Source organism: Tachypleus tridentatus, chromosome 13 (genome assembly GCF_004210375.1).
Source record: "Tachypleus tridentatus isolate NWPU-2018 chromosome 13, ASM421037v1, whole genome shotgun sequence".
Lineage (NCBI taxonomy): Eukaryota > Metazoa > Arthropoda > Merostomata > Xiphosura > Limulidae > Tachypleus > Tachypleus tridentatus.
In genome coordinates, this window is record NC_134837.1 from 94086607 (window position 1) to 94113218 (window position 26612).

General features: G+C 31.8%; 1 protein-coding gene across 1 annotated transcript; it reads right to left on the reverse strand.

Moving 5' to 3' along the window:
* Positions 1-1078: 1078 nt before the first annotated feature.
* On the reverse strand, positions 1079-25975 carry LOC143240454 (leucine carboxyl methyltransferase 1-like). The gene is given in 7 exon segments (XM_076482896.1): positions 1079-2237; positions 4370-4453; positions 6935-7044; positions 9404-9648; positions 19598-19696; positions 19699-19777; positions 25348-25975. Coding segments are annotated over 7 exon segments (939 nt in total). The 5' UTR covers positions 25546-25975; the 3' UTR covers positions 1079-2113.
* Positions 25976-26612: the final 637 nt, after the last annotated feature.

Consider the following 26612-nt stretch of genomic DNA (forward strand, 5'->3'; position numbering starts at 1 on the left):
CACAAAACCCTAATAGAACATTTCAGTGAAAAATGCCTTAAACAGTAAAGTTTCAGTTTAAACGCCACTTTAAAATCTTTACTATTGACTGTTAAGGCTGTACACACAAAAATTCACAAAGCCTGTTTGTAATTGTTATTAAACATTACTTATTATATTGCACACATACCTTTGATAGAATACTAAACAAGGTACTCCAAAGGTCGTAAGGATATTAAAAAGTCTACTTGTTTCTTCTATATTTTATATGAGCCAAAGAACATTATAATTCTAGTGCAAAGTTAACATTACCCCTTGAAGTTAGCTTCACACTATTGTCTGGTAATCCTTCAAAACCTTCAGTACAGGGTGAAACAAGAATTACCAGTTTATAACAGATTAGCATTAGATGACTGTAACATATCATTCTCAATGCTTTGAAAGCTATACAATCTGTATCTTAAGGGAGCTGATCCACATATGTATGAAGTGAAAAAAAAATCAATATTAAAATATTAAATTTATAACATACACTCATATAATTACTTTAAAGGACACGGAGGTTTATTTAAAAGCAATGATTTGGTTGCATGCTTTTGTTTATTTGAAGAGGCTGCTTTTCTCCTGGTAAAAGTTTATATGCACATATCTGCCCACTACTATGCATTTTATATCTATATGAGAGAGAATTTAGTTATACAGATTCTATAAATGTTTGCTATATTCTCAAGCAAATCTCCATGATAATCTCCAACTGAAGCTTAATGTGATCAAATAGTCAGTAGATACAGCAAATCATTGTGAACTTAAGTTCAGTTAGCTAGTAGCCAAGTATTAAACACACATCTCAAATGCTAAAATCACATGTACATAATAAATCATGCTAAGCAGATTGATATGACACGTACTGAAAGCAAGTGTATGCTTTCACTTAAGACAGCTTAACAGTTTCCACAATATTTTTCTGAAAATATAATTTCTTTAATATATTTTTGTAGGCCTAAAATAAGATGTTTTTCTTCAGTATTGTCACACATTTATTAAGCTGGGCCAAGTAATACTTTAAGAGAATAAGGACAATAATTATAAGATCAACAAATATGTTTAGAATGTTTTGTTTTTATTTATATAATCATTTTACAACATTATGTATTCCTTCAAACATACATGTATGAAACAGTGAAAACAAGAAAACCTTTTTGTTTCATTATAACTCAGAGTACTGAGAGTAGAATCTTATTATATTAAGTTTAATTCAATGCCATGAACAACTGTACACTCCAAACTGATAATGTCAAGATTTTTTTCTTATAACTGAGCACACACGAGATGAATGGCACATCAAAATTAAAATGTATCAAACCTCTGATGTTGTTTTAAACTTAAGTAAAAGATTAAAACTTTTTACCACAAAACTCACTGGAAATCATATAGTGAATCCATAAATGAAAAAAACAAAAAGAGCTTCCAAGAAATTAGAGGTTATAATGTTTTGTTTCCAGCCAGGGAATAAGATAGTATTTCGAAATTATATGTATAAATGCAATACCCTTATTTTGTGGTGTAAAGTTGAAGTTTGACTTGTAGCAAATTAACATTTCATACAAAACAGTTCACGTAATTCTACAAAGCTCAATTCCAAAATTTTGTTAAAGCATTTCATCAATGTTAAAAAACAACTAAAATTCAATGTTATTTTTTTTAAATGTTTTTGATTCCAGAATATTTCACCACGTTACCCCAACATCACATAAATCTCCTGATAATATTATGTTAAAGTGGTGAAATTAAAAAAGAAACTTGTGTCCACAGTTACAGAAGGATTACCATTAATGTTTCCTCTACATTCATATATCAACAAGCTTTTCAAAACAGATAAATGTTGTGAAACAAACAAAGTTATTTTGAAACTTTTTGTTGCTTACATCCACATTCAACTCTTTTTTTCTTAGTAGCAACTTTGTGTATCTTCAGAATGACTGTCTATTGGCTTTACCAATTTCTATACATATATAATTAAATAACTATGCTTAACAATAAGTTTACATTGACAGCAACATGCAGTGTCATTTACTTCACACTTCACGTTTTTTATTTATACATTTCAGACTTTGTAATCATTCCATTCAGAGCTCTAAGTGAAGCCTAGAGCTTTTAGTTCTTCTTCCTTAATCCCTTTGGTTGATACTGTGATACAGTAATGCTGTAAAAGTTGCTCTAATAGCTCAGTTTCATCCAAAAATTCTAATCTTTCAATCCTAAAAAGTAAAAATAATGTGCATATGTAAAGTTTAGTTTTATGTTTCATAAAAATTATAAATGCTGAAAAATTAATAAACTGTTTAAATTGAGAAATATATACAAGTACTCAAAAATTAAAAATGTGAAAAACTTTACTTTTGGGCAACAGGCAATTTAAATAAATGATTGGGGAAATTAAAAAAAACGATTTAGAGTTTGTTTGTTGTTAAATGCAAAGCTACACAATGGGCTATCTGTACTGTGCCCACAATGAGTATCAGAATCTTGTTTTTAGCATTATAAGCTTTTAGACTCACTGCTAAGTCACTAGGAGTGAGTTTTCTAAATTAAATTGTATCAAAAATACTATTACAAAAATCATAGTGACATGAATGAAATCTCAAATGTTCTGTAATTTACTTGAGTTTTTCAAAAAAAGATTGTTTCATTGTAGTTCCACATCTGTTAATATTTCCTGCTCAATGGAAAGACCGACAGGAATATCATGGATACTATTTGTTTAATGTAAAATTTCTAAGTATATAATGCATATTGAAATACTGAATGTATACAAACAAATCAACCTTTTAATAGCTATTTCTATTCCTGTAAATATGTTCTTGACAAAGCTTCTGTTTAATTCTTGTTATCATCAACTTGGTTGGTATTTTTGTTACAGATAGTTTGTAAAAATAATGAACTAATATAAAAATATTAAGGTAATAGAAAAAAAACCTCGGTTTTTCAAAGTTTAGCTATGAATGTATAAATAAACCACTGAACAAGTCATTTGCATAAAGGTGACAAATTGATAAATACATAAACACAAAATATGTGTTTGTTTGCACCCTAATTCTCCCAAGCCTACTGAGTCAATCTCAACCACAATTTGCAGGTAAACACTATGGGGAAAGTCTTAAGGGGGTTAAAATTGAACTTAACCCTTTTTATATTTTGTAAAGCCTCTTACTTAATCACTCCCAGAAAATTAAATTAATCTCAAACAATCGTGTCAGGATGAAGCTTCAGACAACGTTGAATATTCTAAGGCAATTCATGGTCAAAATGCAAAAGTTACTGAATTGGTTCTCAAACAACCATGTTTTTATCATGGTTGATAAGATATAGGGTGTTTAAGGGTGGAATAACTTCAAAACTCTTTACTTGTTGGTAGATGGAAAGAGAACTGCATACATTGTTTATGAAGAAGCTTTATTGTAATTTTAAAATTTTGAGATTAAGTTTAAATGTTCCCTGTCAGTTAAGTGTTTCAGCTTATGTTATATAAAAATAAACCTTCAGTACCTTAATAAATACTGAATGTAAAGAAAACTCACAAAAAATAACAGAGAATTTCTTCCTATTAAAGATTCAGATGTTTTAATGTACTTTGTAAGTGCATAAAAATTGTAGTTTTGTCGCCTTTTACATAATCTTAAGCGAGGTAATGAAATTTCAATCATTCTTATTGAGCACAAATGTCACACGAAAAAGAAACCCAAAGTTCTTTAAAGATGCCTGGTTATTTGAAGTGATAATATTAATAGATATTTGATAGACACTTCAGTCTAACAAACTCAAACCCAAATGTAATACTGGTAATATGTTAAAGAAATAATAAAATAAATTCACTGTATGTATTAGCTTCATGAATATTTTTTGTAACGTCACACGTAACCTACATGTAACTACCATAATTTTAGTGTCCAAACTTAAGATTATTGATGTACTGTCATCTGTGATTAGAAAGCACATATTTGAAATGAAGAAAGAAATTATATTTAAAATGAGAAACTGCTTACAGTAGTTACAAATTATCAGTATAACTCAAACACACTTTAACTTAAACATACACACATACATTTGAACATTATCATACGAAAACAGTAAAAAATATTAAAATTAACAATAAGTCTCAACAAATAATTACTTAAAATAAACTGATTATAAAATGTATGAATAGTGATGAAAAAATATTACAAGTCAGTATCATTCTGTAATATTCTCATAATTATTCTTCCTGAAGGAAGTTAATAGTAAAATTTCATCTAATTTAGTTTTAATGCTGTAAACAGTCTAACAATGTTACATCCAAAGAATTAAATACACACACACACAAAACATCAAAAGGAGTCTATAAAAAACTCACCTTGTTATCTCTTCTCGAGGAAGACTGTGGTACACTTCATTCATGTCCCATGCCTTTGATGTTTCCCAGCCAAGATCTGTAAATCTGCAGAATGTAGTTTAACAGTTTGTATGTTTAACATTTTTTCTGTAGGTTTAATCAAACTGAAAACTATAAACATTGAGAATAATATGTAAAATAAATTTATTCTTCTCAGGTTTATCCAATGATGAATACACTCCAAATATTCTTCCACTGAAATTCCAAATTAACCTACTGATACACTCTGCAGGATTCATAGGGTTCAGTAGATGCCAGACTCAGTCAGATTGAGTGAGCCTAGATGTTATGTGAAAAGAAGTTAAAAAATGACTTGTTGTTTAAACCAACATTAAAAAATGTAAGTGTTACCAACATTTCAGTTCACTGAATTCAATATCAAGTCTTGTATTGGTAATGTATTAAAGAAATCACAGGTCACTCTATGTATTGGAGTACAATATATTAATTCAGTCAGCAGAAGTTAACCATTATTTGGTCCTCACAATATTTGAGACATGTGATATGAAATCACATACCCATAAATAATTCCATAATATAAAGCCTTAATGAGAGTTTAAAACTCTAAGCCTACACATCATGTGGATTGGTGAACCTTCTTAGTCACTGTTTACTTTGGTTTAAGTTACATGGTGGCCTTGAGACTGTTATGGACATGAGTGTTTGTTCCTGACGGCAAAGATCTACAAAGTAGAATTATAGTTTTAACTGGTTTAGACTACTCCCTCAGTGTGTCAGTAAGCTATGAATGCCTCTCTAGAATTCTACTGGGAATAACTAGTAAACTTCCTATAACAGAGAGAGATAATACATTATGATATTGAATAAGGTGTGTATAGCATGATTTTTTTTAACAAATAATGCTTAAAAGTTCCTTTGGCCACTCAGAGCCCCAACAAATGTCCAAATGAACTTCTCTACAAGGTTTTGAAATAATACATGAATGATACATCCTGAAATCTCAATACACATGGAGTTACCAATGGTGGTAGTGGCAGTCTATTCTACCAGTTAAATTGGGAATCCATAGTAAATATGACTCCCAGTCTCTTAAGGTAAGTTGTATTAATACTTCTGACATTACAAAATATTACTAGGTACAAATAATATTATATTATTTACTAAAAGGTTGTTAACTCTTTCAACATAGACTTGATCAATTTGACTGACCACTATATCCTCTTGTGTCTAAAGTCTTGCTTGCACTCCGAGTGAAACTGACTATTATCTGTTCAGAACACATCATTATGCAATATGTGATGACTATTATCTGTTCAGAACACATCATTATGCAATATGTGATGACTATTATCTGTTCAGAACACATCATTATGCAATATGTGATGACTATTATCTGTTCAGAACACATCATTATGCAATATGTGATGACTATTATCTGTTCAGGACACGTCATTATGCAATATGTGATGACTATTATCTGTTCAGGACACGTCATTATGCAATATGTGATGACTATTATCTGTTCAGAACACATCATTATGCAATATGTGATGACTATTATCTGTTCAGAACACGTCATTATGCAATATGTGATGACTATTATCTGTTCAGAACACATCATTATGCAATATGTGATGACTATTATCTGTTCAGAACACGTCATTATGCAATATGTGATGACTATTATCTGTTCAGAACACGTCATTATGCAATATGTGATGACTATTATCTGTTCAGAACACGTCATTATGCAATATGTGATGACTATTATCTGTTCAGAACACGTCATTATGCAATATGTGATTTGACAGAAGAAAATTTTAAATTTATATCAGTTATATGTAATAAAACATACAAGAGAACTGTTAACATATTCTGAAATAGAGGACATTACAGGTGGGTGTAGCAGAATGGGTCTAATGTTTTACTTAAAACTCTGTAACCAAAAAAAATTGAAGGATATAAAAATTACAGCACCCATAAATCACATCTGTACTTATACATTATGTTACATTCACTAATCACATCTGTTCTTACATATTAAATTGCACTTACTAGTCACATCTCTACTTATACATTACATTGCACTCACTAGTCACATCTGTACTTACACATTATATTGCACTCACTAGTCACATCTGTTCTTACATGTTAAATTGCACTCACTAGTCACATCTGTTCTTACATGTTAAATTGCACTCACTAGTCACATCTGTTCTTACATGTTAAATTGCACTCACTAGTCACATCTCTACTTATATATTGCATTGCACTCACTAGTCACATCTCTACTTATATATTGCATTGCACTCACTAGTCACATCTGTACTTACATGTTAAACTGCACTCACTAATCACATCTCTACGTATATTACATTGCACTCACAAATCACATCTCTACTTATATATTACATTGCACTCACAAATCACATCTCTACTTGTATATAACACTGCACTCACAAAACATGTCTCTGCTTATACATTATATTGCACTCCTTAATACAGACTCAAATTGTCCAGTATTTCCTAAGTAATCAAGATATATGCTTATAAGTGCATACATACCTGTGTTCTTGAGCTTGAAGATTAGTACAAACACTCACTCCAGCTAAGTCACATCCTCTTTTCTTCAAGTTTTCAACCATAACTTGTCCAAACTTATCTTTCATATTAACCTATAATAAAGGAGCACAGATAATATATACTTTCCAAATTTTATTTTATAGGCATAGCAACTCTAAAATATTAATGAAAAAAATGTTTTAGGTTATAATTCATACAATTAGTTACTTAAAATACCTTTTAAATATAAAATATTTGAGCAACTTTTAATTAAATGTTTAACACTTCAGGAGGACATCCATTTTACAAAATACATGGTTCTTTTTCAAAGATAACATGATAATAACCGAGCACAAACCCATCATGTTATCATCTAAAAATATCTTAGGTATTCCTTAAAGTGCATAAAATAAGTTGACCTGTTAGATCAGTAGTTTTAGATAAAGGTACAAATTATTATGCACTTTTCAAAAATAAATTTACATCTAAACACTTTAAAGTTGAACAGAATTTTGAGTTTTCTGGGAAAACAGGTTAAAATTTTGATAAAAAGGTTTAATGTTCTGGTTTTCATGTTGTGTTTCTTCACATTAGTAAAATACAGATTATAGATTCTGATGATTGTATATCAAGAAAGAGTGAAGCATTTCTTATTAAACAAGGTGTAAACTGCAAAATTCCCAGGTTTTCAAGTTGCTCCAGGAATATACCTTTGTGTCCAGAAATGTAAAAGCTAATGTGTACCGACAAAAGATAGTTATTCAGCTTTGAAGGGCTACTCATAATTAAAAATTAATTTATTTACTAGTAATTAATAAACAGTGATTCACTCCTCTTTTTCTGAACAAACATTTAAATTTTGAGTAATTTATTTAGTAGTCTTTCTTGTTAGTTTGCTAGAAACCTCTATCCTTCCAGGTACCAAATAAAAAAGGATATAATTACCAAGAACAATTAGCATACAGAAGGAAGTTAAATATTGTGTAGGTAACATTTATAGTACAATTGCAAGTCCAATATTTTAGCAGCTTTCATTCACAGCATTTATAAAATTACATTACAATCAAGAACAAATCTAAGATCTCTTATTCATTAAAAAGTCTCATGTTGGTTTAGTTTTGAATAATGTTTCCTGTTACTTTTGGTAGTTGATGTGTAAACGTCATGTGATATAATAAAGTTAATACTATAACGAAATCATGAAAATTAATAAACTTAAAAATCAACTTTGTTCAGGATTCTGTCTTTATGTTATGAATAATACATTGATTAAATGTAATACATGACTGCATGGGCTGTTTATATTATGTTAGAACTTTGTAAATTTGGCTAATGATTAAAAATAATTTTTACAGGTTTCAATCTCCAAGTTCAGTACTTACTGATAAATATTTCAACTCTTCCTTCAAAACTGTCATTAGAGAAAAATCAAAAGCTTGCTTAACAAATAAATAATACAGATTTAAAAACTGATTTTATTATTTAATTGTTAATATGACTACACTAATAATGACGACACATTAAAGAAACAAGTTCAACTTATCTTTTAATGTTCTACAAAATTGATTTTCTTCTCATATTCATTTTCATTATAACCTTCCATAATATTAATTATACAAACATTATTATTGCTCTTTTATGTAAGAAATATAGATTGATAGGTTGTATGATTTTTTGTATCATGAACACTGCTTATCTTTAGTCACCAACTTTTATGCAATTTTCAAGGAAAATTACTTTCACACACATCATTCCACAACAAATAAATTAGACATGAATGCCATATTATTCATGTCTAACAACTGCTCATGACTGATTAGTATTCTTTTAGCCCCATGACACAACATCTACACTTGACAGCATTGTTTGTGTGTGTATTATCTATAAATTTATTTCCATGCGCTGAAAAATACACTTTCTGTAAAGTTTACTGTACTTCAGTCTACAATGATTAATTACAATGCTGTCAAGTGTAAATGTGTCACTGGACTAAAATAATACTTTCTTTTTAATGAAAACATAATACTTTGACAAAATTTAGGATTATTTTAACTTTCTTCATACCTTAACAGAAATTATAACCATGTGATGCCACCAGACAAAAAGACAATGCAGGAAGTACTGAATAATTGAATTCTGCAGACTTACATGTACAATAATGGAAGAAAAAAAATTTCATTAAGATATTACAATTACATATAAATTTCAATACTTGGCCTAAGTTGGATAACATTTATTAATATAATTGTATTCCTATTGTGAAGTTTGGTTTTTAAAGTATAAAAAATAAATAAATAAAACAATTTCCAAGCTAACTAAACACACTTAATGAGTTTAATATGCATTTTACTGTCTAATTGTATAATATAAGTATATACATAAGTAAAATATTGCAAGCAGTTGCTGAATATGTATTCACATACACAACTTAACCTCAAGTGACTAAACAAGAAAAACTGGTAGGAATTATACCTGTTCATAATTTATGAATACTGCAACCTGAAATGCTTCTGCAAACCATCGAAGTAATGCTGCAGAAGCAGCTAAATCAACATACACCAACACACATTCTGACAACACAATAGTTGGGATGGAAGGGTTCAAACCACTTTCTTGAAGTAATTTCCTTTGTAGATTTGAAAGCTGCTTCATATCAACTCCTACTAAGTGATAATTTCCAGCATGTAGATCATTGGTTGAAAACTTCACTTCATTGTCTATGACAGAATAAAACACTTGAGTAATATAACAAAACATCAAACACAATGTGGAAGTAAAACACAAATACATTTTGTTTTCTCATCTATAATCATAAGTAGCTTAAATCAATACACATGTAACAAAGTTATTCAAACTGTAGTATTTATAATTATGCTCTTTCCACACGAAGATGTTACTTGTGATGCAACAAAGAGATGAAAATATAGAGAAATCATGTTAAAAAATCAGCAATTCAAAAATACCTGGAAAACTTGCAGACAGTCACCATAAGGAACAAGCAGTTACAATTTGCCTGTACTGAAAATGTTTTCTGATAAGTACTTACCTCTTCTATCTCCCTTCTATTGGAATTGACTGATTTCCATGCAAACCATCATGCATCAACCCTCCACTAACGAAAGTGCAACACGTTCTCATGACATGACTCCATCTATTCATTTCTACCAAACTACTACTTCAAGTTTTGGCAGAAGATGGAAGCACTGGTTTTCAGTGGGGAGGAAAGGTAGGAAGTGTGAGAGATGGTAAATACTTATTAGAAATATATTTTCAGTGTAGGTAAATTATAACCTCCGATACAGTACATTACCTCCACTCACATAATTAAACAGAATTCTCACAATCAATAGGTAGAGGGAACTTTGCAAGGGATAGAAACAAGCGTCCTTCAAAAGCATCTCTAAGACTCTCTACAATGAGACAGTTAGATTCAAAGATCTGATATGCTGGAACCTCACCACTTCTAAGCCAGGTATACATTTCACCCATAAGAGAAAGATGTTGCATATATGGGCAGAAAACAGAGTAGCACAACCAAGAGAGAATTATGGCTGGAAAGTGATTTGAACCACTCAATATTTATAAAACTCACTCCCAGAAATTACAAAAATTGGTAAAAATGTAAAGGATGTGCCACTAGATGTAGAGTGGCTAAGAAATGATGGACCATACATATCAAGTCAACTACATCCAAAACCAATGCTGTTGGGAACCAACATCTGTGCATGGGTAGAATGAGATCATACCATCAGTATGCCAACTACAACTACAACCCAGATGCCAAGTGTCAACATCCATGTGGGTGTAGGAAGGAGGATCATATAGGTGGCAAGTCAACTACAATACAAATTCTAGTCATCTGGCACGGGTAGTAAAAAGAACTATGTTCACTTAAAGTTTATGAGACTGCAGGAAACCTAGTATTCCCTAACTCACATACATGTGAATATGATAAGCTGATAAATCAATCAAGGAGCCCAACATCCAGTATAAAAAAGATGTCAACATAAGTTAAACAATTTCCCTTAAAAGTGAAATTGATCAGAACCACCCCAAATCCATTAAAATCCTCAGAATAAGAAACCCCAATTAACAGCAGAAGGGAAAGAACCATTGCAATAATCACCACCATGACACACAACATTAATGAAGTATAAATGAGGTAGGAATATGTATGTGTGAGGTATTATGTTGATTGGTTCTACTCTAAATCCACAAACCAGCAAATGGAAACAGATATACACGTGGGGGAAAGATTATGGATCCTAATACAAGGTGTGAACCACAATTTTGATATCTCATTCCCAGTTGTTTTTGTTTCATATTGGAGATATTATTAACTACACCAGCAGAACACTATTGTCCTACTCTCAACTGAATAGTTTTTATAATAATTTTTATATTTTGTTTGTATTTCAATAACCCATTCAGCAGGATGCCTTCATAGTCCACCACCTAAGCAGCTTGAAACTGGAAAGTGGTAAGGACTTTTACACTCCACTAAAAGAAAAGGGGGGTAAAATGTAGTGGAGAGTCCAGAGGAATGACAGCATCTGAGACAGTGCACTAGGTGACCATGAAACCCAATGTTCAAAAGCAGACCACACTGAATTATTCAATACAAGTAATAGCAGGGATGGACAGCTAGCCTCTTCTGCTTTATTCATGTAGTCCATTTCTGCAGTGTGCATTGCACGGCCATGGAATTATAATATGGAAGTTGACATGGCTTGACAGTGTGGATTTGAACACTTAAAAAAAAACCTGGTTAAGCACAACTCACCAGAAAGCAGGATCCAAACAATGAACATTAATAAAAGAGGAAAGTGCCCCTGAAAAAAAGAAACAAAAATCTTACCCAGCCAAAGTATCACTGAATTTTGATATTCTTGAATGACTACAGGGGAAGATAACCTGAGAACTGGTTGGTTGTTTGGTGTTTTATGGTGCAAAGCAACAAGGCTATCTCTGCCAAACAACCAGTAAAAAAAATTAAAAATGAATAAAAATTATTAAAATTCATAAAAAGAAATCCTGTTAAAACAAAACAAAGTCCAATTTTTGAATTAAAATTTAAATGGTATTAAAAAGGCCAGTGGTCCTCAAAAAAACTATAAACATTTGACAGTCACCATTGCCAATGATACTGTCCAGCACAGGGGTAAACCTGTGGACAAAATGAGTCTAAAATGGTGCTGTCGTTGACAGTTGAAATGATGGCATGACAGTAAAATGTGGACTATTGTAACTTGAGTGTCACACAGACCACAAATTGGTGCATCAATCCCAGATAAAATAAAATGATGAGTTAAAACACTGATTAATGCACAATCTAGTTAGAACAACTTATTTCTGATCCTTACGAAAATCCAGAATCTTCAAGATGTGGTTGTTTACCTATGGTCTGTTTTTTTCACCATTTTATTTTTATTTGGGGGGTTCATAATAAAGGAAGAATATTTTGGTGCCTACTGACCCCACCCACCATTGAGTCCAAGAAGGGGATGCACTACAATACCAAAGAAGGACACTGCAGCAATGCTAGAGTTTCATAAACACTATTCCCAAACACCAGTACCAGACACAATGTCCACAACACCTGCTGAAAATGTCCAACACTAAACACTAGTACTTGGTTTACCCTAGCCTAAGTGGACCAGCCAACTGACCCTGTGGGGGCCACCCATCAACAGGAATTCAAGGCCAAAGTGGTGTGTTACAGTTGGATCCCTCAACCACCAGAACCCTCTCTCTCCCTTCATGGGTTGTCACACATAGCAAACACATAGGTGGATGTTTAGGTTCCAGAGGAGGTAAAATGAAAGAACAGAACCTTCTCTGGGAGGTCCCTTCAACATACAGAAATCTGCACCAAAAAGTGATAACCTGAGGACAAAAAAACATGCAAACAGTGAGAGATGAATGTATCATGAGTAGTCCACATGCCAGACTGAAGAATTACCTCCAAAGGACAATGAAAAGGTAAGGTGTTGAATTGGGTGAGAATACACTCGGTAAAAAAAGTACATGAGAAAGAAGTCAATCGATTTAAGAGCCAAACCTAACTGGAGAAGAAAAAAAGGAAAAGAAAATGAACAGGGGAAGTAAGAGGTAGAAATAGACACCACAGAAGGAAGCTGTGCAGGCAATATAATGACAAAAAGGGAAGAGCTGTCATCATGAGCCACCAAAGTGTGGGAGAGGAAAAATGATCCAAAGAATGAGAAAAACATGTAAAAGTATAAAACATACATGAAATATCGATGAAAAGTAAGTCTGGATGAAGGTTGGAGAAGGGATGGAAACATGGGAGAAGTAACAGGGGAGGGAATGGGAGCCAGTGAAGCTGCAGAAACCACAGCTGAAATGGTCAAGAAAGAGCTATCAGAAGAACTTAACATGGAATGTCAAGAAAGAACAAAATCTGGAAAAAGAAAGAGAATGGGTGGACAGACAATGTGTAAGTTCAATCTTTGCTGAAAACACTGATATCCAGAACAAGAAGATGAGGAACATGAGGCCAAAACTAAGGTAATTTGTATTTAAGGAACAGAGTAAAAACCTCAATGTGAGTACCCCATTGAAGTCAAAGTGACTGGAAGACAAAAGAATTGAGAGACCACCCTGTTGAATAAATGTTGTATGGACAGGAATTTGATCTACAACAAGAGCAAAAGCATTTGTAACATAACATGCAATGATTGGAATATTAAGTGTGTATGCTCAAATACAAGATCCAATGTATGAATACAGAGGGATGGAGAACAGGTGCCACCCTGGTGATGGAGATAAGCAACTATGGAAGTCAGAACAGATCATTACCTAATAATTTCTGGCCACAAAATGAGCCAAACCATAACTTAAAGCAAGAAGCTCCAGGACAATAATACGATAAGATCTCTCAGCAGTAAACCAAAAACCTTGAATTTTACAGTTAATCAACCCTCACCCAAAAGAGATACATTCATGAAATACAGAAAATTAACCCAAATAAGAAACATATCTAACTATCAAATCCAACTGATAACAAGGGTAGGAGGAAGAGTAATAAGAGCCAACAAATGATTGTTGTTAAATTCCATTGGTTGTGAAAAGTCCATACATGAGCCTGACCCATGAGGATAAGACTACCATGAAAGATCACATCCCCAAAAGCAACAGAACTTCATGAGCTGTAATCATGCTGTGCATAAAAGGAAAAAACACACTCAAATGAACAAGATATTGGATAGGTTGCAGTAAGGATTTCAACTCCATTAAAAGTCCATTACAGCTGCCTTCAGAAGAAGCTGATAAAGGTAACAAGCAGACTCATATTCAGAATGATCAAACAGTAACCAGTCAACCAAAGAGAAAAAAAAAAGCAAAACCTGAGAGTATATAAGTGATGACCAAATGTTTTGAACACTTGACAAACCATATAGAGCCAAAGCAAGTCCAAAGAGCAGTGCACAATACAGAAAAACCACACCACAGGATCACAAGTGACAAAATATCGATATAAGCATTTCCAACATTCCTCTTTGTCATCAATAAATCTGGTGAAAAGTCCACTTAAGGGTGAGAAACAACTTCAAGGCAAAATGGGACAAATTGAGAATTAGAATGTGGTGGAAGAAACCTAATATAGGGTGCCAGTTTCTGGTTTGGTGTGAGAATAACAAAATAGCCTGGAATAAAAGCTTGGAGAAAGATGATCCAAAGGTGCATTGACCTGTAGAGGCAGAAAACTTTGTACCACCTTAGATAGATACAGGCTGATGGCAGGGTCCCAAGTTATGGGACAGGAAAAGTGTCAGGGAGAAAGGAGGGGGGGGAGGAATTGGATGAGAAGTCCCTCTGATAAAATTCAAAGAACCCATGGACATGAGTGAAAGAATACCAAAGGGTAACAATATAATATAGTCAAGCTCCCACTGGAACTCACAGATACACAACCGAAAACATATCATTAAGGAAAAATACATAAATCTCAAAAAGAAAGAAGCAGTGAAAGTAACCAGGACAAGGTCATATCCCAACCCAGAAAATCTCAACTACAATGAAACCATGTATGTAAAGTATGAGCTGTAAACAACAAAGAGTCAACATGGAGGTAATAATCGACCCTAGAATAATGTAGAATTGGAAAAACATATCTGAGAAATCATGTACAAAAATGCTATATTAGGCCTAGATGATTCTGCAGAATGAGTAGAGAAAAATGTGACATATCTGGTTGTAAAAAGACTAAAATCTTCATCAGCCCAAGCAGGTTCATCTTGTTCTGGAGGATTGGTGGTCTACCCAGATAACAAACAATCACATGATGGATAACAGCAGAAACATTCAACAATAGGTCTCCCAAAGTGCAGCCTGCAAAAATAGTGCTAGAGGTATAAATCTGAATTTGGGACATGAACCTCAGAATCCATTATAGAAATATATAAATCAAACAGGTGTTTGACTGAAAATGTGCAAGTGTGAGAAAAAAGTAAAAACTGAAAAATTAAGTTAAATTAAAAGATTTATTCAATGTAAAAGACAAATATAATAATGAACATTGGAACAATTAAACTTTCAAAATTATGATTCACACACAGAGTCTTAAAATAAAAAACATCTGAACACAAGTACTACAGCATAAGAAATGATATTTCAGTAGAATTGAACAGAGGAAGCTACATGCATCATGAGAGTATATTACACTCTCATTGGTGGAAGGTTGATAAATGACGATTTGTATGAGAGATGTATTGGAATCAGTTAATTCTAATGCAAGGGAGATAATCGGTTTGTGACATGTTCAAAAATATTTTGCATACAGAGGACAGCAATGAATGAGAATAGCTATTTATGTGAGAGGAGGCAATACCTTTTACAGATGGTTTAACAAAACAAACACATTCTATTGGAAAATCTAATCAAGTTATTTTATTTCATAACATTCAGATCTACTCTTTATTACTACTGCTGTGTGTGAATAAGAAAGCAATTCACTGTTTTTAAAGATATCATGAACACTTACTACTAAGAATACTTTAAAGTAGCAGCTTGTGAATTATAAACACATACTTTAACCACAATGCCACAGGGTAGGCACATGTAACATTAGCAGCAAGTTGTAAATGAGTATGGCAGTTTACAGTTTTTATAGAGTGAACTAAGTGACATAAGTGAAATGTGTTTCCATACTACATAATAGGATGTAAAAATATAAAAGCTTTTCAATACTGACACAGTTTTTATTAACGTATCCAGTGGAAATTCTTAATGTTTTGTTTTGTAGATTATATTGGGGATTAAAGAATTTTAAAGCAACATTTAAGGTAACTCAACATTTGTGGAAGTAAGACATTATTATTTTATTGAATCTTTATTAATAAAATACTATAAATTGTCTGAAGGTACTTTCTGTTGCATCACAAGTTATAAAATCAGAGTTTAATTAAAAACAAATACAATAATAATAATGTTAATATGCTGATCTTATTTTCTAATAAATAATCCACCTAATTCATAAGTTTACCTGTAACTGTGGGATATTAAAGTGGGAGTAAAAGTAAATGATGAAACTAGTGTAAGAAGCATCCCTATCAGATGGTCAGGCTCTATACTGGAGTGTAGATAAGGACAACTAAGGAAAGTAGTGTTAGAAAATTGATGAAATACAAATCAAAAATACCTTCAGAATGAGCAGTATTATGAAACATTGGTCCACCTGAGAACAAGCCTGCAAAGATAAGGCTAGGAAATAACCCAGCTTTGTCTTCTTCTCAGTGAGTGGATAAATGTGCAGTTGTACTGTAAGGTAAATTTCTACTTCACATGCAGGAGGAAGCCTCCTGGAACCACCACTCCAGTGAATGAGAACTGGTAAGAGATCCCATACTCCACTTAAGAGAAAAAAAGGAGAGAAGGAAATGTTGTGTGGATTCTAATGGACTGTCATACTGGAGAAAATGCAATCAGTGTCTGTGATTCCTTATTTTGATAAACAGATCATCCCTGATTTATCCATTCAAAGAGTCAGTAGAAATCCATTTTTGCTTTACTCATGATAGTTCATGAGTGAAGGTCAACCAATTAGTTAAACTTACAGATACTTAGAGACACATAAATATATACCACAAGGAATGCCACTAGTGGTCTTGTGGAACACCCAATCTGTTTGTTTGTTATATTTCTAGCAGCACAAGTCCTCAGATGTACCAATGTGCTATTGGGAGGGCTGCCCTATCTGACTAGGCAACATTCCCCACAAAGTGGATCTTATTAGTAATGGTAAAAAGGGTCTCTAAAAAAAAACATAAATGATATGAAAAGACATACTCAAGTCAAAGGTGAATGAAAATTTGTAAAATAACTGCTGGAAGAAAGATGACATCCATCTGAGACAGATACAGCTAGATAGATAATGAGTTATGAAGGAATATGGAGTAGTCCACATTCTGACCTGAAAGATTTCTTCTAACAAACAGCACTGACAAGCAGCCAAAGTTATAGTGCTATGAAAAATTTGATGAAAAGAAATACTGAGGAAATGGTGACCTTCCATGGATAAAACTGAATACACCATCCTAAAAAGTTGACAAACCCAATCATTTAGTGTTAGTATTACAGGAGATAGATAACGGAAAACAAGGGTTCCAGGAAATAAAAGGTTGGGAACATGAACCTCAAAAGAAGGTAGTAAGTGCACACATGTAACACTTTAATGAAACTTACGAAAAAGGTGATCAGAATTAGAATGGGAGAATAGATGGGAGATTGAAGTTGAAGAAATGAGTGTGAAAGCCAAATAGCCTTCTCAAGGAATAGAGGTCTCAGGGAGTGAGAAACGGAGTGGATATAGGATAACATAAGTTGAATGGTAGAGGATTCTGGTACATTAGCAGTATAAATATTTTATGAAGGACCTCCATAAGCTAGGAGGAAAAGGCATGTGATATACCATACACCTGATTAACCAACTGTAAAATAAAAAAGGAATGGAAGGTGAGATATTCTTTGAAGATGAAGAATGTTACAGACCAAATATAAGAAAATGGCAGAAAAAATCCATTTTTATTCTCCTTTACTGTACTCATCCTCACAAACATTCTTAAGTTGAAAATAAAAAGAAATAACCAGCCAAATGTAGAAATATAGGTCTGCACCACCTCAGCAAATAAAGTTGGACCCAATGTCTGGGTAGTTTTACCAGAAGCACTGTCTACCATAATAAGAACATCCAGTGTCGATATATTAAATCACAAAGTAATTCTAAGTTACTAATTTAGTAACAATAAATGAATTAAAAAAACAAAACAAGAAGGAATTGAATGTAAACACAATACAAGAATCTGTTGAAAAAGGTAATGAAATATCAGTGAAGTACAATCACAAATAATAGTAACGTCCAAAAAACACACACATAAATAATGCTCTGCCAACTGAGAAAATGAGGATTGAATGGGAGAAACAAATGAAGCTATCTGTGCCAAAATAAGTGGTACAATACTATTAATGGAGGATGGTAACATGCTTTCATGTTCAAAAGTTACACAAAATTTTGAGGTTATACAGACCAGTGGGTGTACTGAGCATCAAACTTTTTAGTAATGCTTAGTGGGAAAAAAAGACAGATACCTTTGTGAGAGTGGATGTAAGACCATGTCAGAAATACACATTAGTCAAAAGAAGTTAGTTTCATTGTTTCTTATTTTCCTTTGTAATTTTACATTGCTATATGTCATCAAAAAAGCTAAATCAGGTTCAAGCTCCATACCGTGTTTCTCCGAAAATAAGACAGGGCTTATATTAATTTTCACTCCAAAATATGACACTAGGGCTTATTTTCGGGGGATGTCTTATTTTGATATATTAAAAAAATGAAGTTTCAAAGTAAAAATTATAAGACCTCTAAATAAATAGAAATTACGAAAAACATTTCTTTACAGAAAGCAGTAAGATTCTTGCCCTGTGATTCCTCCACTATGCTTCTTTTATACTCGATCGAATAACTTTTTCTTACATTCATCTTGTTCTAGAGTGAAAATGACTAAAAAAGTTATATTCTATTTAATGTTGCAAACTATTAAACTAACCATTTAAAATAAACTATTATTAAACTATTAAACTAACTGATTAATACTTAAACAAACTAATTAACTAACTATTAAACTAATTAATAAATTAATTTTTTTTTATTTCTTTCTCTTCCTGCCACTCTTAACTAGGGCTTATTTTAAGGGTAGGGCTTATATTAAAATTATCCCCAAAAATCACACTAGGTCTTATTATCGGAGAAACACGGTATTACCATGGGAGAAAACTCTTTACATATGACTTGTTAAAAGACCTCAATGTTTAATGTTTTCTCATACCACAAAGGTAAACAGTATTTAAACTATCATGGGTATTAATATTGCTAATCAAACTAAAGCTGCAGCATCTGCATTAGATCATTTAATTAAATCTTAGCAACAAAAACAAAATATCAGCTGTATTTAACAATAATATAAATAATACAAAAATTCTAATAAAAAAGGTTTCTGATGTCAATACATAAATATTTTTAATAACCAAATATGTTCTACTTTCTTCTTAAAACTTAAAAGAAGAGAGCAAGTTGCTTAATATTTTGCCTAAGTAATATTATATATACATATACACAAACACACAGACATCATTTAAAGTATTTACCATTTGCAGCTAGTTGCTCTAAAAGTGGTTTCCTACTTCTGATAGCATGACATTTTTTAGAAGTTACACCAGGAAGATCTACCTCTGTAAAACTTGAACATGAATCCCCTCATCCTCCAATCTCCAGTAGAGTGTGTCAAACCCTGCACCCAGGTTAACAATCTGACAGTCTGCAAACAACTAGCCATAACAAGTAAATAAAACTGACATGTTTCCATACTTTATATACTGAAAACATATTAACCTTCAATCTGGAATAGAAGAGCTCTTTTTTAATTTAATTTTTTTTTGCTGAATTACAAATAGTTGCTTGTAAAACTATAATAAAATGATGTGATTTACAAAGTCTCAAATTCAAAAAATAATTACAAAATTTATTAATTTATGAAACAATAATTTGGTTAAGCCTCATCTAAATTATCATTTTCAGTCTTAGTTGCCTTCTTATAAGATACTGTTAAGTTTGATTTTGGAGCAAATTACAACTTTTATTCAATCACCCTACTGTACCAAGAAACATTTGAAAAATGACAGCTGAAATTAATTGGATTGAATTCCGAAAATTTTGTTTCTAAACTTTATTTAACAAAAGTTATTCCATAAAATAAAGGGTTGCAATCCTAATCCTGAGATGTATAGATGATTCCATGGCAATAGTAACCTTTTCAGACTGGATGGGTGTCAAACATATTTCCAGAATTTTTCTTTTCACAGTGGTGATAATAAATCAAATTACATAAAATTTCTGACAAACGTACTAAATAGTACTTAGTTTGTGCTTAATAAACTGTATAATTTAATTCAGTATTATAATATTTTTAGATTATGAAATTCAAAAATGTTGTTCTAAGACCATGCTTTCTAAAACATTTAAATACTTATTTTCATTTTGGAAGTTTTTTTTTATTGATGATCAGAAAATTTCATTTTACATATCGAGTCAGTTTCAACTCAACTGGTTTTAATCAACATACTTCTTTTGATACTTTAGCCAATTACAATAACTTCCAACTATAAATTGTTAAAAATATAGCAAACATTTATCATAAGTTAAATAAGAAATACATAGATAGTTTAATTACTTTTGATTAAGACAAAATGGAATGTAATTAATCAAGTATTATGAAAAACATTTATTGCTAAACAAAATTATGTAGGACTGGATATTGAATTTGAAAAAAAAAGAAATAAATAAACAAGCCTGGGATGGAAATAAACATATCAATTGATCTAGCTAATAAACACATACCAGACTGAGCTGTCTCAGCTTTATATGGAGAGTCAAATCCCTTAAAACATTGATTGTATAGTGTACAAAGCACTGGGTGTTCTACATGCTAGTCATTCAATGTTTGTCTATTAATAGCTGGTAATTCCTATTACACTCGGTACTTAAGCCTTTTAAAGGAACATCAGATTACTATAAGAAAGTTAATTTTGAGGGTTATAACATCATTTACACCAGAACTGATTCCCCTTCCCTAAATTTTGCATAGGATACTAATCAAACAGGTACTCAAAGATTGTGAAGATTGTTTTGCTCTATCAAGTTATGATAAAATTATAGTTATTATCAGAACTAGGTATGCACAAGACTTGTTGAAGAAGACTGATGATGAATGATAATAATAAATCCCAGCTTTGGTTATTTGCTGGTTTTTCAACTTTGGGACACACTGTACAATTGAAAAGAAGCAAGACAGTATGATTATGCTAAGTAGCTCTTCATATCTAGTTTCTGATGACCTATAGAGAAAAAAATCCAGATGACTTTTGTATCGCTTTAATACAGGCACCTGTGCCATCCATACATAGTGCTAATATATTCTCCAATAAAAAATATAAAACTCCTGCTAGGATAATAAAATCTAAGCTACTAAAAGCTAGAAATCCCAGAATTTAGAAACATCTTCGGGATTACAAACCTTACACAATAATCCTATACAAGGTTACAATAAACTCCTTTCTTAAAAAACAAAATAAAAAAAAACTAAGACATTATTTCTTCTTTTCCTTATAACTAAATACACAGGGCTTTATAGTGTTATTTACAATCTCAGCTAAATCCACTTTTATTTTTGCACATCAATGATACATTCAGAATAAAAGTTATTTTTGAAATTTCCATAACCTAAGTGTACAACTTTACATTCCTAAAAAACAAAAACTAATTTTCCATTTTTTAGTTTAGTATTATGACAGTACATTTGGAAAGGCCCTTTTAAATAAGAAAATAATTTTCAACAGATTTAGCTCTTTCCAGAATCTTGTTGTCATCAGTATATTTGGAACTGTTTCTGTCCAAAATATTACACAAATCATCGATATAAATAATAATAAAAAAAACCCACAAAGATTTCAAAATACACTTACGACAAACCACAATAAATACACACTCTCAGCTGGAAAAATGTTCAATTTCTTATACATGAATATCCAACTCACTAAATAATTTTATTTGGAACACACTATCAAAGGCTTTCCAGTAGTTAAAATTGGCCGAGTTGCTCTTTACCAGTAAACCAATGAAAATATCAAAATTTATAAGAATTAATAAATAGAACTTAGCAATATGGTATTTGCAAACCAACTTAATTGATGACCCCATTAACTGATTGCATTTGATTAATTAAGTGGTACAATGATACTCAAACTAGGTACATACACATTAAAAAAAAAATCCTGTCCTCATACAACATTTATATCCCATAAATTATCCTACTACTAGTAGCCCTCCTCTCAGCTCTTTCCAACAATTACATGTCCTTTCTAAAGTAAAATAGCTAAGGCTAGACACAGTGCTCCAAATGTGACCTAATTAGTAACATATACAATTAAATTATAATTTCCTTAAATTATATAAATTATTTTTGTCTAAAACCATGTTTGTTTTACCACTAGCAACAGCACATTGCTTGGATGGCTTAAGAGACTGATCAAGCATGCACACAACCTAGATCATTTTCTTCCCTAACACAGGTTATTCCCATCAAAATCTTACTATATATGATAACCCACATACATTACTTTGCATATATTATAATTAAAAGCTACATTACATTTATTCACCAACATCACCAAATACAAATCTTTTTTGTAAAGTAGCAACATCCAAACCTTTCTCATCAGCAAATTTAAATAATCTACTGATTGTTCCTTTAGTTATATCATTGATGTAAATTAAAAAAGAGCAAAGGTTTTAACACTGAGCCCCAAAGAATCCTACTTGTGAAATTAAACCAGTGACCACACTCCATTTATAATAATTCTCTAGTTTTTCCTATTAGCTACTGACAGGAATAACATTAGAAATGTTAGGTAATTCTGAAATTTATGTGGAACATATTTTAAATTATACATACACATCTTGCCAGATTATTTGATATCTTAAATTTGCTAACAGTATTAAGATGCTAGTAAGAGTTGAATGCACTATCGTTTGAAAAGAGATCAATAATGATTCAATATTAGAGTTAAAACTATCTAGAAAGGGCTAAAATCCTTGTAAAAACCTAATTTGTAATGTGGTTAAAAAAAAAGAGAGAAAGAAAGAAGGATATAGATGTGAAAACTCAAACACTTAAATTATCCTGTGTATTTTCAGATCAATTATAATATCATTTTAGTTAAATAAAAAGAAATTGTGATAATTTATAGTTTTCTTCTTACTATTATAATATTATCAAATTCATGTAAAGAGTGCTAAAATGATACCTGTTTAAGTCATTAAATTATATTTGTTTTCTTTAAAATGCAAAGGAATGGGGAAGAAACTTATTTCACATATTTGTTTTGGTTGTTGGTTGTGTTTGAATTTTGCACAAAGCTACTCGAGAGCTATCTGTGCTAGCCGTCCCTAATTTAGTAGTGTAAGACTAGAGGGAAGGCAGCTAGTCATCACCACCCACCACCAACTCTTAGGCTACTCTTTCATCAATGAACAGTGGGATTGACCGTGACATTATAACACCCCCATGGCTGAAAGAGCAAGCATGTTTGGCACGACAGGGATGCAAACCCGTGACCTTCAGATTACGAGTCGCACACCATAACACGCTTGGCCATGCTGGGCCTTCATATATTTGAAATATCATATTGGCCCAAACATAAGGCAATGTTTTATATAAATAATTAGGCTGTAAAATTCACAATAACCTTACAATTGTGGCCAATCACAGGCCCCTTTCCCCTACACTAGCCTGTTAAATTCCTGAATGTTCAGACAGCATCCATATATGCACCAGATGTTTGCTCAATGGTCATTGCTAATTCTGTGGACCTAAAAAAGGATGTTCTGACACTCAATTTTTTTTCTTTTCTAGATCATATAAAAATGGAAGTTGCCTTAAATTTGAGATAATTCTGTAACTGGGCAACATTGCAGTCCAGATTTAAATAAAGTCTTCCTACAACCTGTCTGTTTGTAAACTGTAATGAGAGTGTTCAAACTATCAACATGAGCATTACAGGTAATATGCTTAAGCTCTAGAAATCTATATGCACACCTGTTTTCAAATAATTAACTTTATAGCTACTGTTAAAATTTTATGAAACAGTTTGCCTAGTGATGTGTCTGTGTAATTAGTTTCTTATAATTTAACTCATGTTTGAATGTATGATGTTTCAATGTGTAAAGGTTGTCACATTTCCTGCATGTAAAGAACATGGATGTGTGTATAAGTGTAAAAAGAGCCATGTAATAATTTTATACTTCCAAACTGTCTTTATCTTCAATTACTAATTGATGATTCAGTAAAATAAAAATGTATGAGTAAATTCCAGTTATACTTTCCAAAAACACCAATAATTTGGATTACAGTAGTGGGCTTCATCTTTCATTTATCTATTCTAAACATGAAAACATGATCAGCACACATGTATGACATCTACAATGGATCTTGTGTGTTCCCAAAGTTCCTTAATAATAGACTTTATAGTTATATTGTAAGATGCATGAACCCTAGTCAGTCAGTCACTCAGTATGGAGAAATGTAACATATAAATACCCATGTACCTTATATTTGAAAAAAAAACAAAAAAACACTACATTCAATTGTTATTTTTTAAGTTGGATTTTTTTTCTTTTGTTCAGTGATAGGTGAAATTTTGTTACCTTGCCTTTTCTAATGTCTTTTTTTATTAAATTTCAATAAATATATTTATTCTACAACTTATCACTGCTGAATTACCATAGCATGAAACTTGCATTTAAAACCTGTTTCACTTATCTAATTAGTGCATAATCTCCAGGTAATACTTCTTAGTTTAGCAAAATATTACAATCTAGTTCTACTGAATGTTAAAAACTGTTATCTATAAGTCTTATTCTAGAAAAATTGGGCAATTTTAGCTTGTAAAGACCTAGAGCAGCCTAGAGGAAAGAAATAGCAGTAACTATACATTTCACACAACTGACCAAAATTCAACAACACATAAATTAACATTACTCACACTTCAAAAACGTGCATATTAATTTATTACAATATTAATGATAAAAATAAATATGAACCTTAAGTAAGCAATGCAAGACACTGGATTTTTTTATTGTACTTTTCCACTAGTACATAGCATTAACACTATCACAATCCAATTATGAATCTTGTAGGTTATAAATGTAAATTGTAATACTATAAAAAAATACAAATATATAGGTAAAATTCCAGAAATGGAAAAATTATACAGTGCCCAGTGCTTCTGCCAAAAATAAACCTTGATCAATCTCATACATTTTATGGGTATGTATACTAAACCTTCACAGCCTGGTCTAAAATGGCTTTCATGCCAGCAACTCGTGCAAAGTAACCTCGACTTATTTCTGGTGCCTTTCTCTCCGGAGAGCGCATAAAATATTGAAGATATTTGTCTTTCCAATATCCCATCTGTACAGCAAACCTTTTACATATTGACGCATCGTCATTGGTTCCCATAACGGCATCATCTTGAAGCATCGTGAAGATTTGAAACTATCGATTTCAACACCGACCGGGTTCAATGTAATTTACAGCCTAGCTTTCGCCTTTAGTTTAGACTTTACTGGTTTACCCGTTCACTATTTTTCTTTCATTGGCCTTTAAAGTCTGTGCTTAGTGATACATTTACATTTTTGCAATAAATTGCTCATTTTTTATAATTATTTTTGGAAATCAATATTATTCTTATAACAGGGTCTTAATACTTAAAAGTGGTGAACTACGCAATAAGTTTAACTTCATATTTCTCTTCCACACTTTTCTTTTGCTTAAGTTTTAGAACTCTTCACTATTAAAAAATTACAACAAAATAAACTCCCTCTACCGATCATAATAAAACATTCACATAAAAAAGAAATGTTTTGTTGCTAAAAAGTTTAAATAATCGAAAACAGGTTACTATATTGCTGTGCATTTCTATTCATGCTTTGTAATAATATTTATAAATGTATTCGCTTCACAGTGGTTAAGCGGTATGTCTTCGTGCTTACAGTGTTAAAAATCTAGTTTCAACACTTGTGGTAGATTGAATACTGATAGCTCAATGCGTTACATACGTTTCACAACATACCAATTAATCAACAAATATATCAGGGACTTTAACAAAAGACTTTAATTAAAACTTTTAACAGTAACATTTGGTTTATCGAAAAAATCATCAAGGTTAAACTAGTAATAAACTAAATTATTTGCATGATTAAAACAAATTGAAACTTATAAACTTTGGTAAATATTTACAGCAAATATCCCAACTGTTGAATAAGATCCTTTAACTATGAATTTTAAATATTATGATTGAAGTCCCTCTAAACTAAACTTGTGGCAACAAAAAATCCCCTAATTTGATATAGCTTGGTGATTAGGGTACTTGACTCGTAATCTAAGGGTTGCATGTTCGAATCTCCTTCACCGAATATGTTCGCTTTTACAACTATGGGACGTTATAATGTGACAGTTAATCCGATAGGTCGTTAGTAAAAGAGTAGTCTAAGAGTTGGCAGTGTCTTCCGTCTAGTCTATCACTGCTAAATTAGGGATGGCTAGCA